Source organism: Chanodichthys erythropterus, chromosome 21, assembly GCF_024489055.1.
Source record: "Chanodichthys erythropterus isolate Z2021 chromosome 21, ASM2448905v1, whole genome shotgun sequence".
Taxonomy (NCBI): Eukaryota; Metazoa; Chordata; class Actinopteri; order Cypriniformes; family Xenocyprididae; genus Chanodichthys; species Chanodichthys erythropterus.
Genome location: NC_090241.1, coordinates 15,890,642 through 15,906,110, shown reverse-complemented (window position 1 = coordinate 15,906,110; position 15,469 = coordinate 15,890,642). Strand labels below are relative to the sequence as shown.

The 15,469-nt window shown below is 37.0% G+C and overlaps 2 protein-coding genes across 7 annotated transcripts in view; both read right to left on the bottom strand.

The window, feature by feature from the left end:
- Positions 1-5,582, bottom strand: part of pik3r6a (phosphoinositide-3-kinase, regulatory subunit 6a) — a 31,873-nt gene extending 26,291 nt beyond the window's left edge. For all 3 annotated transcript variants that reach the window (XM_067373214.1, XM_067373215.1, XM_067373216.1), the window contains exons 1-2: positions 5,200-5,582; positions 740-860 (exon numbers count right to left, since the gene is read on the bottom strand). In XM_067373214.1, coding sequence (XP_067229315.1) covers positions 740-860; positions 5,200-5,278 — 200 coding nt within the window. In that variant the 5' untranslated portion in view covers positions 5,279-5,582. The remainder of the gene's footprint in view (positions 1-739; positions 861-5,199) is intronic.
- Positions 5,583-5,848: 266 nt separating this feature from the next.
- LOC137010830 (phosphoinositide 3-kinase regulatory subunit 6) overlaps positions 5,849-15,469 on the bottom strand; it is a 35,116-nt gene continuing 25,495 nt past the window's right edge. For all 4 annotated transcript variants that reach the window (XM_067373188.1, XM_067373187.1, XM_067373185.1 and 1 more), the window contains exons 9-20: positions 15,213-15,357; positions 14,884-14,970; positions 14,056-14,515; positions 12,580-12,679; positions 12,298-12,420; positions 11,234-11,341; positions 10,898-11,000; positions 10,347-10,414; positions 9,712-9,802; positions 9,550-9,602; positions 7,542-7,648; positions 5,849-7,042 (exon numbers count right to left, since the gene is read on the bottom strand). In XM_067373188.1, coding sequence (XP_067229289.1) covers positions 6,886-7,042; positions 7,542-7,648; positions 9,550-9,602; positions 9,712-9,802; positions 10,347-10,414; positions 10,898-11,000; positions 11,234-11,341; positions 12,298-12,420; positions 12,580-12,679; positions 14,056-14,515; positions 14,884-14,970; positions 15,213-15,357 — 1,602 coding nt within the window. In that variant the 3' untranslated portion in view covers positions 5,849-6,885. The remainder of the gene's footprint in view (positions 7,043-7,541; positions 7,649-9,549; positions 9,603-9,711; positions 9,803-10,346; positions 10,415-10,897; positions 11,001-11,233; positions 11,342-12,297; positions 12,421-12,579; positions 12,680-14,055; positions 14,516-14,883; positions 14,971-15,212; positions 15,358-15,469) is intronic.

The window sequence follows — 15,469 nt, the reverse complement described above, 5'->3', positions numbered from 1 at the left end:
TTTCCAGTGGGTGGCGCTATTACTATAACTGAATATTGTCATGTAGATGTGTTCAGGGCAGGACTCTGCTCAAATGTGAAGTTTCGGGCAGACATTGCTTGGGCAGACATTGTATGCCTGAGTTACAACAACTTCCAGTTTTGTGGCGTTAATCGCATACATTAGCCCTTAGCCAAGTGTTGCATGGTTAAACGTGTTTCTAGCATGTTTGGTACTTCATGGCATATCTAAATGTGTTTCAGTGAGTGAATTACAGTGTAAAGAATGCCATTTCCTGCTGCCAACAGGTGGCAGTATGACCCTAACCCTAACCCTAACCCTAACTGAATATTTGCTTGTAGAGTCTTTAGACTAAGAATATCGAACATGTGAAGTTTGGGGCAGGTCGGACATTTTATGCCTGACTTACAACAGCTTCCTGTTTCATGGCAAAACATCAGGCCACCACAGACACGCCGTTAAATGAAAACTCAATAGGCTTTGTCATAATTACAGCAGAACATACCAACTTTATAGCTTGTATGAGGGGCCTTAGATTATTTAGAGTTCATGTCAATTCAAATGCTGCTGTCAATAAAGCAAAAAGAGAAAATCCTGAAATGTATGCCTAAATTTTTAAATTAAACATTTCAGGGTTGGACCTGATAACATAATGTGTTTTAAAAATGAAGTGGTTACAGACATTTGGGCCCCACTGTATATATTATAGATATTTACATGTGAAGATCAGTTTACTCACATATATCTGAGCTCAGATTCCCTCCTGACCAAAATGTCTCTGATCCGTTCAATCTTACAGAGTTCCCCCTCAATGTCCCCCACTGTGATAGTAGAGTCCGCCATTGAGACCACATCTGCCTCTGTAAACAGAGAAACGAGAATATCTGGACTGAAACCACACTGGTCACGACCACAAGGAGATGAATACAGCTCAAATTTAATGCAACATCATCTGCTTGTGGACAGTTTCTGAAAAGTGAAGATACACCAATCACTAAACAACCACTGAGCCTCTTTAAATAACACAAGTAAAAGAAGTGCAAATAAACATCTACATTTCCTTCGGGTCTATAGTTACTACCTTCTTCCTTTTTTTTAAGAGGTTCTTAACCTCTTAAACCTCTTCACAAATTCATCCGTATCCCTCCTGCACCAATAAATCAAAGCTTTAGCAGCAGCAGAAAATTGTAGCATGTCCAGGTTACCCGCCTCGGCTGTCAGACAACAAATTATTACTTACAAGGGTTTAGGAGGCCTAGCATAACTCTTCGCCTGATCCTACAATTGGTAATGTCACTGCTGATGTCTCCAGTGGCACGCTTTCTCATGAGTGGCATGGTAATCGTTATGCAAGGCTGAAGCTAATACGTTCTGTCAGTTTTACATTTACATTTACGTTTAATCATTTTTCCAGATGCTTTTATCCAAAGAGACTTACAAATGAGATCAAAAGAAGTAATCAAACCAACAATAGGGCAACAATATGTAGCTAAATGTTATGACTAGTCCCAGTTAGTCTAGCTAGCACAGTACATGTAGTAGTTTTTTTTTAGATTTACAGAATAGAATATTAAGTGTTAGTATTAATGGGTCAAGTGTTGACAAAAAAGATGCGTCTCTGGCCATTTTATGAAAATGGCTTAAGTCTCAGCAACTCTGGTTGAGTTAGGCAGGTCATTCCACCAGCAGGAAACAATCAAGGTAAAGGCCCGTGGAAGTGATTTTGTGCATCTTTGGGATGGCCATATAAGGCTACAAGGAGTTTTACTGTGAGATGAGGAAATATTCAGAAAAAAAAGGGTGATTCCATTTATATTTGTCCAAACAATATAAAGTGTCTTCGTTTGTTTACTAGTAACAGACCACAGTATATTGGCCAGAGCTGCATTTCTCAAAAGCATCGTGAGCCTAAGTAGATTGTAGAACTATTGTTGCCAATGGGCTCTACAATCAACTTAGCTCACAATGCTTTTGAGAAACGCAGCCCTGGCCAATATACAGTGGTCTGTTATAGAGTGGTCTGGAATATTGACAAACAACAAAACGATATACCAATCTAAAACAATTATAAGTACTTGTACAGAAGTGTTTTTTTTTTTTTTAATTAAAAAAAATAATAATAATAAATAAAATTTTAAAAAATGCTGAAAAACCTGGTGAAATTGTGACCAGTCACAGCATCTAAAATACATACTTTCCCTTTTACAGTCATATACATTTTAACCTAAATTTAAATATTGATCTTGACAGGTGCTGGTCATATAATTAGAATATCATCAGAAAGTTGATTTATTTCACTAATTCCAGTCAAAAAGTAAAACTTGTATATTATATTCATTCATTACACATAGACTGATATATTTCAAATGTTTATTTCTTTTAATTTTGATGATTATAACTGACAACTAAGGAAAATCCCAAATTCAGTCTCTCAGAAAATCAGGATATTGTGAAAAGGTTCAATATTGAAGACACCTGCTGCCACACTCTAATCAGCTAATTAACTCAAAATACCTGCAAAGGCCTTTAAATGGTCTCTCAGTCTAGTTCTATAGGCTACACAATCATGGGGAAGACTGCTGACTTGACAGTTGTCCAAAAGACGACCATTAACACCTTGCACAAGGAGGGCAAGACACAAAAGGTCATTGCAAAAGAGGCTGGCTGTTCACAGAGCTCTGTGTCCAAATACATTAATAGAGAGGCGAAGGGAAGGAAAAGATGTGGTAGAAAAAAGTGTACAAGCAATAGGGATAACCGCACCCTGGAGAGGATTGTGAAACAAAACCCATTCAAAAATGTGGGGTAGATTCACAAAGAGTGGACTGCAGCTGGAGTCAGTGCTTCAAGAACCACTACGCACAGACGTATGCAAGACATGGGTTTCAGCTGTCGCACTCCTTGTGTCAAGCCACTCTTGAACAACAGACAGCGTCAGAAGCGTCTCACCTGGGCAAAAGACAAAAAGGACTGGACTGCTGCTGAGTGGTCCAAAGTTATGTTCTCTGATAAAAGTAAATTTTGCATTTCCTTTGGAAATCAGGGTCCCAGAGTCTGGAGGAAGAGAGGAGAGGCACACAATCCATGTTGCTTGACGTCCAGTGTAAAGTTTCCACAGTTAGTGATGGTTTGGGGTGCCATGTCATCTGCTGGTGTTGGTCCACTGTGTTTTCTGAGGTCCAAGGTCAAGCCATATACCAGGAAGTTTTAGAGTACTTCATGCTTCCTGCCGCTGGCCAACTTTATGTAGATCTCATTTTCCAACAGGACTTGGCACCTGCACACGGTGCCAAAACTACCAGTACCTGGTTTAAGGACCATGGTATACCTGTTCTTAATTGGCCAGCAAATTCGCCTGATCTTAATTAAACTTATTGTGAAGAGGAAAATGTGATATGCCAGACCCAACAATGCAGTAGAGCTGAAGGCCACTATCAGAGCACCGTGGGTTCTCATAACACCTGAGCAGTGCCTCAGACTGATCGACTCCATGCCACCACGCATTGTTACAGTAATTCAGGCAAAAGGAGCCCCAACTGAGTTTTGAGTGCTGTACATGCTCATACTTTTCATGTTCATACTTTTCAGTTGGCCAAGATTTCTAAAATTCCTTTCTTTGTATTGGTCTTAAGCAACATTCTAATTTTCTGAGATACTGAATTTGGGATTTTCCTTACTTGTCAGTTATAATCATCAAAATTAAAAGAAATAAACATTTGAAATATATCAGTCTGTGTGTAATGAATGAATATAATATAGAAGTTTCACTTTTTGAATGGAATTAGTGAAATAAATCAACTTTTTTAACATATATATATATATACAGGAGTGACCATAAGCAGAATAGTTGCTATTTTAGTATTATGTTATATATGTTATTTATTAACATTTTAATTATAGCTTTTATTTTTATACCTTTGGTTTTCATTTTAATTTTAGTTTATGTTTTCGTAATTTTGTAATGTGCTTTAGTTTTTTTTCTTTTTTTTTTTAACTTTATTTTCTTTTCTTTTCTTTTTTATATACAGATTGCAGATTAAAAAGCCCTTTTGGTATTCCTGTACTTTCTAAAAGCCAGAAGTGCGAAACGACATGCAATACATTTCTTGTCTGACTCTCTGATATGAATGCTATTTATGAATTTTACTTTTACCCCTTTCTTATTTGGCTCAGACCCTCTGTATTTCCAAACCATCAACTGGCATCTTAAGGTACTGAGATGACACTGTAACATCTAGATCACAAATTCATGCAAAAAGAGCTGTTCAAAAAGCCAAGAAGCAAGGGGCTCCTTCATGCACAAGTTAACAACTCTACTGAAGCATTGAGGCTTTTTATGGCAAGTTAGGCATTCATAAGGAAAACTCATTCAAATGCAAGTATTCTGAGTGAGAAAGCAGAACAGATGCGCTGCAGTACAAAAAAAGAACTTGAGAAGTGCTGCAAAATGAATTTCTTGGTTTGATATGTAATAGAAAAAAAAAAACATAAATCATATGGACATTCATAGTTCTTACTTCAAACAAGCATACATTTGACAGTATTTTTACAGTAAATTTATATAATGCAATGTCAAAACATTTACAAGTTCTCATCATGGTAACATATATGGTAAGGTATATGGTTGTGTATGGTAAAGGTAACAGTTAAAAAATGAAAAGGTATTTACTGTAGCATTTTACAGTCTTTTTTGTTTGTTTTGTTTTTTTGTAGAAATTGTAGAATTGCTTGAGTAGATCACAGTTGTTTTACCTTGATGATCTCCATATTAAGATTGTTTAGCAAAACTCTAGTAGTAAGGTTCAGTAACAAAGCTTCTTGGAGACAGCAGAAGGTTTACTGCCCTGTGCTAGAAGAGCACATACATTTTAACAATGAAGCCTACATTATACTGTCAACTCCACAACAGTTCTTCTATCCTGAATCCCCTTCATACATCTGTCATTGTGACTGAGATTCCAAATAGCAAAAGAATACAATAATAGCATACAACCTACACAAAATCTCCAAAGATGCATTTACAACATTTAAGTTATAAGTGACTAACTATGAGACTCAGCATAACATCTCTTTCAACCTGAACTCAATCTCTACATGAGCTGAAGTTCCACCTGTGGCTTTCAATCTGCATAAAGTCCAAAGGACAAGAAAATGCAAGTGTTCTGACAGGTTTTGATACAGTGACAGGTGATGGGATACCTGTTTGGTCCACATCTGTTTTCCATTTCGTGCATTCCAGGGATCCATACTGACAGGATGCTCTGCGCTTTTCATCCATTACACGTCACTGAAGCCTTATCTTATACTCTTATACGAGTATATTAACAAATCCTGACTTAGTTGAGATATGCAAAAAACAAGAGAGCACGCTAAAATAAAGCAGCGGATCCAGCGGTTCTCGTTACTGAGGAAAATAGGAGGCAGAGGATTACTAGACATCATTACGCACCTACAGCTGTTGCACTGCTGTTCCTGACTCCTTGGCGACATCGTGTGGTCATTCGAAGAACAACAACAATAACGACAAGGTACATTTGTGCCGTCAGGATTCTTTTAAAGTTTTGTGCAGTATTATAATGTGTTCTTCTCTGTGTGTTGTGTGTGTGTGTGTGTGTGTGTGTTTATATAATATAATATAATATTATATATATATATATATATATATATATATATAATAGAATATAATATATATATATATATATATATATATATATATATATATATATATATATATATATATATATATATATATATATATATATATATATATATTATATTTTATATTCTATTTTCTTTGGAATAAATCCGGATCAAATCTTATAGCAGTTTTTTTTTTCAGTTTTTCCCCATTAATTTGAAAATGCTAGATTTATTTTTAACATAACATTTTACAAAATCAAATAATATTTACAAAACCAGAGGTCAAATCAACGACTGTGCAAAATGTTGGCATGAATGAATGCCATAAAATAAAAGAAATAGAGCTCAATTAGGTTGGCTAGTTCTATTATTGAGATTATACATTTGTTCCTCAAAAGAAATGGAAACTATAAGAATGGGAAAACAAACAAACAAACAAAAAATACTGTACAGAGAATCATGCGAGGAATACTATTTTGCACCATTACAATTGTTGAGAAAGAAAGGACTTTCATGACTTTTTGTTGAGAAAGAAAGACTTTCACTCATGACCAGCTTAATGCACAACACAACCTTTCAACACATCAGTCCCATAGACAGTAAGAAAAACTGATATCCATTATGCTTTTTAATTTTAAACAATATTTTTGATGTCATTTGATCTCATGAAACACTCCAAATGTAAACATGTATATGTTTATCAAATATGTATCAAAGAAGTGCAAATATAGGGTCGATTAAGATAATGTCAGTTTCTCTGAAACACTTGGTCAAATGGCATATGGTGTGCAGACTAACTATTATTCCTGCATTTGTAATAAACCATTATTTTTCTGGTGGAAAATCATGATGAAAGACTTGCCAAGACTTGTGTGGACAATTCTGTCTTTCAAATGCACTTCATTTTAATGTATTAAGGAACAGGTTGATTGTTAAAGCAGAGAACAGGTAAAACAAGTTCAAGTAAATTGTAAGTCTTTGAGAAACTCAATACCATGAGTGGATTAGTGTTAGTGAGTTAGCTGTGTTACAGATTAAAATACTTCCTGGATTGATCAACTTGTGATTCACAAATGAAAGTATATAATGCAGTAAAACCTGCTTGGTTAAGTGTCTTAGCTGATCATTTGATCACATACAGACACTACTGAACAGTGCATTGTTTAAAACACAACACACATATTGCAAGAGTCCAGAACTGGCCTTTATGTTGACAGCAAGCTCTCTATCCTGATCTTTGTTCATTTAGTCGATTATTCCTGCAAATGTGTTAATAGGCAAAGGCAATCCTTTGCTCATGTATTTGCTCAGTCCAGCATCGCCGTCATCTTCTGCCATGAACTTTGACTTTAAGGATTTTTGAATATAATATCCAGGGTCTCGACATGGACAGACCTCAATGCTGTGATAGAAAACACAAACAAATCAATATTTTAACAAATCAATATCACTTTAAAACCAGAAATAGGCCAGTCAGTAGGAGTTTTTTAATACTTTTATTCAGCTAGGATGCAATAAATTGATCAAAACTGACAGTGAAAACTTTTATGCTATTACACAAATTTCTATTTTAAATAAATTTTGTTCGTTTGAACCATTTCAACACTGATAATAATAAGAAATGTCAGCATATTCAAATGATTTCTGAAGGATCATCAAAATTCAGATTTTCCATCACAAGAATAAGTTACATTAAAAAAAAGAAATTGTAATAAAATTGTGAAATAATTTTTATAATATGACTTTTTACTGTATTTTCAATCAAATAAATGCAGCCTTGTTGATCATTAGAGACTTTTTTCAAAAATATAAAAAAATCTTACTGACCCCAAAACTTTGTGTGTGATAGGCCTCTTAATTAAAATGAGGATAGTTTGAGCAGAAAAAGCATTGATTCTCACCTTTCAACGTTCATAAATTTCCTTCGAAAGTCTTTGTCCAAACGCACCGTGAAAGTTGATTTGTCTGGTGTCTTCAATTTAAAATTGCATGTTCTGATCTTTATCTCCTTATATAAAAAAACAAAACAAAAACAAAAACAAAAAAAAAACAGCATAAATGTCCAAACTTAATCAGGTAGGCTACAGTATAATTTGCATTTCCTACTCATTACAGTTTAGCTAAAAACACTTGACGGTTGCAGTCCAATAACGTAAAACGTCTTAGGGTTACGCATGTAACCCGTTTCCCTGTGAAGATTCTGATATTATGGGGTGGAACTGAGGCACATGTATCATCATGCTAATCAATGGTCAACACAGTGTGATCACATCGCAAGGTGCACCCCAGTGTAAAAGTGGGACCCCTGGCAACACATCATCAGAATCTAATTGTCTGAAGGAAGATACACAGACATGCTCGAAGCATGGCAACATAGTTGGTATTGATGCCCCCATAGCATCAGAATCTGACACAGCATCTCTTTCCCTTCTCAGGGAACTGGGATTAAATACAGAATCCTAATGTTCCTTTTCAAGGGGACTTGTTAGTGCATTGTTAGATTCTGACTCATAAGCACGTCGATGCCAACTATGCTTTGCTGACTAATGCCTGCCCTCTTGTGGTTAGAACCAATCTAGCAACCTAGGTCTAGGCACTAATTCGAAGGCCTCACACAACTATGCACAAACTCGAAGGCCACTAACCTGGGCGAGCGTTACAGACCTTGCACAGCATTGCTCCCAATAACAAGTATAACAATGTTAGGAAAGGCCCTGAAGCTTCCATGCTCAATATACATGGGATCTCAAACTAGTCCGAGATGTGCACCAGAAGAGTCTAGATCCCTTAGAGCAGAGCTACCAATAAATCGACTTAGCCAAATCCATGTCCCACATCTAACAGACCAACCGTAGGCTGGGGTAATGAGAAGGAGCATAACCTTTCTTATTATCCAGTTCAGAAGGTGACAGAGAAGAGAGTATAATGACTGTTATTCAGCTATCTCAATCATCTGCCCAGCTCTACTTCTGAAAATGAGTACCTACATAACCAGTCCAACAAGGGGAGCGACCAACCTACTCTGTACTCATGTACTTTATCAGGGAGCCAGCCAGGCTCCTCAGACCCTAGTAAAGTAAGCTTAGCTTACTTTCTGGCTGCGTTACGGGTGCGTTCTCGCCTCTCTGACACCTCAGTGTGCAGGTCTGGGAGCAAAGGAAGCCTCATCGGAGCTGCACACTTATGACTCTGCAGATATCTGTGATCTAAGCGACCAATTTTCGAGCCAGACCAGTTCAGGCTTAGTCGGGCTGTGGCATGAGTCATAGGCCCCAGTAGCTTATCATATTCAGTGCTTTGCTAGGTAAAGCAGGAAACAGATATTTTAGATATATCCATCTCAAATGACAACACGTCTATTTCGTCAGAATCAGAGGCGAGCAATGAGTCCTAGTTCAACAAGCTGAGCAGGCTTCTGTGTCAGGCATAAGGGTGGCAGAGCCAGTGGGAGAGTTGAGGGGAACTCCCTCAAGCTCCTCTACCATCTCCATTGGAGATCCCCATGATCACAGTCTGCGCACTGCCTCGGTAAACGCTGAGCCAGAGACACTGGCTTCAGATGCGTGACCCTCTTGTCTGAAGAGAGTAAGCCGCGAGCAGATCTTTCTAAGTGAGAAATCAACACAATGAATGCATCCAGCCCCCTCGAGGCTTGAATGTGTGTGCTCTGGTCCCAGACATATAACACACAGCTCGTACAAAAAAAGATCATACGTAAATAAAAGAAAGAAAGAAAAACCAGCATGGATTCCATGTTACTCTAGACTGGGTTATGCCTGTCTAACTAGCATAGCCAAGCAGAACATCAGCATACCAGTATACCAAGCTGACAAAACAAAACAAAACAAACAACATCAACAAAAACAGTTTTCTCAGTTTGTACAGTTTCTAAGGCTTGGCCAGACTTACCGTGTTCATCTTTGGCTTTGTGTCTTTGAAAGTGACCATGAGACAGTTGAGATCTACAAATGGAAAGAAAAATAGTCATTGATTTAAATTTGTTCAGGTTTAAGTTTATCTACATTCAGTAACAAAAAGAAATACCTTTTCATTCAAATCATTTCACTTTACCTTCAGTTTTGTTTTCTGGTATTGCTGAAATCTGAGCACCAGTGGTTCTGAGTGAGAACCCTTTTTCAACCTCCCGATTGCTTAGAGACACCTAAAAGGAATGTGAAGGGTCGAACGTGGTCAAATAAGATTTGCTGGTCACTTCATTTTCAAAAAATCTAAAATGTTTCTTTTGAAACTATAAAATGTGACTCACTGAAAATCCGACAATCAGCGACAATCACGTGTGTGATATGACTATGTGAAAGTACTGTATAAATATTTCAATAATCATATGATAACACTTAACAGTAAGGTTCATTAGTTAACATTAGTTAACAACATTAGTTAACATGAACTAATAATTAACTGCACTTATACAGCATTTATTGATCTTTGTTAATGTTAATTTCAACATTTACTAATACATTATTAAAATCTTGTTAACATTAATTAATGCACTGTGAACTAATATGAACAAACAATGAACAACTGTATTTTCATTAACTAACGTTAACGAAGATTAGTAAATACAGTAACAAATGTATCGCTCATGATTAGTTCATGTTAGTTAATACATTAACTAATGCTTAATGCAATGACCTTATTGTAAAGTGTTAAAAATCATATAAACAGACAGCAAAAGTCACACTCACTTTTAAGTAGCTAAAGGAGATCAGGGCCCCACACAGCTCGGCAGGCATCTTCTTGTGTTTGCCAGTGTCTGAGGGAAGAATGTTGGCTGTAAATATTGGCCAAATAAACTGCTGGCCTTTTGTGTGTGTGTGTGTGTGTGTGTGTGTGTGTGTGTGTGCTTTTGTTTATATTACATTGTGGGGACCAAATGTCCCCATGATGTAATATAAACCTGAGTTCACCTACATCGTGGGGACCAGCCAGCGGTCCCCACAATGTAAATGGGTTTATAAATCATATAGAATGAGTTTTTGTGAAAAAGTAAAAGTTTGCACAGTTTCCTGTGAGGGTTAGGTTTAGGGGTAGGGGCAGGGTAGGGGGATAGAATGTACAGTTTGTTCAGTGTAAAATGCATTGAAGTCTATGGAAAGTCCCCACAATTCACAAAAACAAACATGTGTGTGTGTGTGTGTGTGTGTGTGTGTGTGTGTGTGTGCCAATGACTATACATATCCTGATTTCTGTTGCTGAATATAGTTTAAATAGTTAAAAATACAAGTCTCTCACACACCTTTTGGTGCTACTTGGGCCATTTTGAAGTCTGGAAAATCCACTTCCAGGTCTGTGACAAAAACTTCTTCCACAGCTTCTTTGGACTTGCTGGAAAAGTAAATCTGCACAAGTAGAACAGAAAATAAAAACAAGATATAGCTCAGAAAGTGTTCTATAGATCATTCATCAGTTCAAATATAAATAGCTTGACCTTCTGAGCAAACCTGTGGTTCAAAATGAAACAATATCTATTACTCTTTACGTTTTCTCTTCTGTTACACCTGACTCTCATTGCATCATAGATGAAAAAAACTGACTACGTAATTTTTTTTTACAAAAGTTCATTCATTCTCACCTTGATGTAGTAAATGTTGAAGTACACTGGCTGCTGTCCCATGCGCACATAGTATGAGATGATGTCAGCTAAGAAAAGGTCAGACTCTTGTGGTTTGCCACTGTTGGACTGGAAGAGTAAAAATAAAACATTTGCATTTAAAGTTAATTAATTTATAGTTACATTGACATCATTCACTGGGAATGATGTTTAATGACTCTTGTGAAAAAGAAGTGTGGTTAGTTGTATGGAATGTGCACTTGTAACTTCAAATCTTAAAAGTATATACATGTTTTTTTTTTTTAATCTGTACTTGCAGATAATATATATTAATGAATTAAAAAGTCACTTTCGTGACACTGTTTACACACTTAAAGGGATAGTTCACCCAAAAATGAACATTCTCTCATCATTTACTCACCCTTATGTTGCTCCAAACTTAAATGAGTTTTGTTCTTCTTTAAACTAAAAAGATGTGTTGATAACAAGGCAGTTTACAGTAGCCATTTACTTCCATAGTAGGAAAAAAAAAAAACACTATGGGAGTCAACTGTCTGGTTACCAACATTCTTCAAAACATATTTTTTTAGTTCAACAGAAGACAGAAACTCAAACAGGTTTGGAATAACATAAGGATGAGTAAATGATGACAGAATGGTGAACTATCCCTTCAAGCACACTTTTAAAAAGTGCACTTTAACCATATTTCCAAGACAATAATGTAAGTTACACTTTGTTTCAATAGTCCACTTTAGACAGTAACTTAGCATCTACATGGCAACTAACTATCATTAATTTGTAACTACATGTCAACTAAGGGTATTAGTAGACTGCTGGGGCTATGATCAGTAGAATAAGTTGACATGTTCTTCACAATGAACAGTTGCCAGCTTTGCATTTATACAAGGAAATAACCAAAAAGAAAAATACCTGAAAGAGAAACTTTCAGACTTCCTCATTCCATACTGACTGACATAACTTGCTAAAAATACATGACCATATTTTTTTCTTTTCTTTTTTTTTTTTTTTTTTTTTTTACCAAAGAATGCCTAATATGCTAAATATCTGCCTATCTTTTGACATACCGTTCTCACAAGATCAGGAATCATCTGTCCAAGACTACAGACATTGCATTCGTACCACGGATCCACCATTCCAAGATAAGAGCCAAGAGCACAGAAGTTACTGCTTGAAGAGGTCACCGTCTCCTAAAACAAATGTTCTATAAGATCATGCTAGTTCTGCTAATGGAGGGTACTTCTAAAGCTTTTTATATGAAAGTACACTAGTATACTATTAACAGATATTCTTCACAGTACACTAGCCACACGTGAACTTAAAGAAAGAAAGGGTGTAATTCTATGTACCTTCACAGGGGAGGATGCAGACGAATGCCGAGCAACAGGGATGTAGTACATCTGTAGGTTGACTTTCATAGTAAGAAACCGTCTTCTGGCTTCCCGTTTCCTGTAAAGCAAGGCAAAAAAATTCAATAATAACAGAAACCCAAGTGGTCTGAAAACATTTAGGGATCTGAGGGTTTTAGAAAAAGGAAACATGCTGAAAATACTCTCTAATGAGGAAGAATCTTCTTCAATAGACAGTAATAAAAAGAAACTGCTGTGATAGAAGCTAAAATGCTATTATAGAAGGACCTCTTATCTCATCATTTGGTTTGGCAATGTTAGTTCAGATTGTAAAATGTCATGAGATGCAACCCCACAAAAATGTAAAGACATTTATGAATTATTAATTCACAATATTTGTTTAAAAAAAAAAAAAAAAAAAACCTTTTATCTTAATTGATGTATTCAAGGTGTAAGGAAAATACAGTATGTTATTACTTTTTACTTTAAAGGTGCCGTAGAATTGAAAATTGAATTTACCTTGAATAACAAGAGTTCAGTACATGGAAATGACATACAGTGAGTCTCAAACACCATTGTTTCCTCTTTCTTGTGTAAATCTCATTTGTTTAAAAGACCTCCGAAGAACAGGCGAATCTCAACATAACACCGACTGTTACGTAACAGTCGGGATCATTAATATGTATGACCCAATATTTGCATATGCCAGCCCATGTTCAAGACATTACACAAGGGCAGGCAATATTAATGTCTGGATCTGTGCACAGCAGAATCATCAGACTAGGTAAGCATGCAAGAACAATAGCGATAATAACTGACATGATCCATTATTACATGATATTTTTAGTGATATTTGTAAATTGTCTTTCTAAATGTTTTGTTAGCATGTTGCTAATGTACTGTTAAATGTGGTTAAAGTTACCATTGTTTCTTACTGTATTCATGGAGACAAGAGCCATCGCTATTTTCCTTTTTAAACACTTGCAGTCTGTATAATTCATAAACACAACTTCAATCCATATAAATCTCTCCAACAGTGTTGCATTAGCCCGTTAGCCACGGAGCACTATCAAACTCATTCAGAATTAAATGTAAACGTCCAAATAAAACTATACTCACATGATCCGATGTATGCATGCAGCATGCATGACGAACATCTTGTAAAGATCCATTTGAGGGTTATATTAGCTGTGTGAACTTTGTAAATGCACTGTATTATAGTCGAGAGCTCGGGAGCAGGGAGCGCGAGATTTAAAGGGGTCGCGCGCTGAATCGGTGCATAGTTAATGATTCAGTGAACACCTTAGACTTACATTACATCTTGTGAAAGAACGTTCTCGGGCACCTTTAATGGCTTCCCCGCAAGTTGTTTTTTGAATGATTTAAACTATATTTTTATTTTCTTTATCACAGACACTCTATATGTCTTTGACCCAAATAATAACAAATATCACAGATTGACATATCATCTCCTACCTAAACCAGTAGTATGCTCTGGCTAGCCTTCCCACTGCCCGATCATCTCCCATCACCACTATTTTAGCAGTGTAGTCCCGTTCTTCCTTGAGCAGGGTGGTCCCACTGTTTCCTGCTCTCCTCTGCAGCGTGCCACTGCTGCCAGCTGTGCCCGTCTCCTCCAGTGCGTCCTGCATCAGAGCCATGCTGTCAGTGACCGACGGCTTCACCTTGATTCCTCCACGCCGTGAGAGTCGCCCACTGGTATGTTCGGACTTTAAGCTTTTTCCTACAGGAAAGTCCATGTCAGAAGCCTCGATTCCCTGCAAGTCACGTTCTATACCGCTGTCCGTCGACATAACAGAGTGCCGTGGCATCTCTGAGTTGAGCTCTGTGTGGAAGTCTGACATGTAAAACTCATCTGGGCTGAGAGAGTTTTCACAGTAGGATCCGGAACGGATGAATTTGGCCAGTTCTCTCCCTGTGACAGACACGATGAAAAGATGTGTTGTATTTTAGTGAACAGCCTCATCTCAGTAATTCTCTTGGGTTTGGATGAGTTCATGTGTGCTATGATCTATTTTTATGTGACCTCTCTTTACCGTGTAATAATCTCACATATATCTCTTTCTAGACTATCATAAGAGATTTCATGTCACAAACTATGCTCAGATTTGTTAAGATACCAAAATCTGACATCTAAGAAATTCAAGTTTGCTTATTAGGAGAAATAGTTAGACACACTGATCTCAATAAAGTGAAAACAACTCATAATCAGTTTCTGATGGGCTACAATAGCCCATCAGAATAGCCTCTGCCAAAATATTTTAGTAAATAAATCCCACTCACAGATCTCCTCCTCTTCCCACCACAGATGGAAACTCATCTCCGGATTGGGAAGTGGAACATCGCACGAGGAACCTCTGGACAATAGACCTGAAACCCAAAACCGTCACAATGACACCAAAAACAATTCCTGCTTCCTGATCCGGCAACACATCTGATATCAAAAAGGAGGAAAAAATAACAAAATATCCTGGTCTTTTTTTAGAGAAAAAAGTTATTTTGGTACAGATGGAGTCTGTCAAGAGTGTGGAGTTGTGTTTGTGAGACAGAGTATAGATAAGAATATGGAAAGAGTATAGAATATAATAGAACAGAATACTTCTTTAGTGCACCTTTGTTGGTGTCACAGAGGATCTGTGAGTATAACCCTTGTAGTTTCTGTCTGATCTGACCCTGTTCACCTCTGCTCCCATCTGTGCTCTGTTCTACTGTTGCAAGCACTTCATTGAAGTATGACTCCACGTCCTGGTCCAAATCCTGTCATGTGCACATGCAGACAGATGGATAATCAGACACACAAACACCAGCACATAAACAGAAAGCCACACAGCATGAAATCACACATGCAGATGCACACACATCATATAGC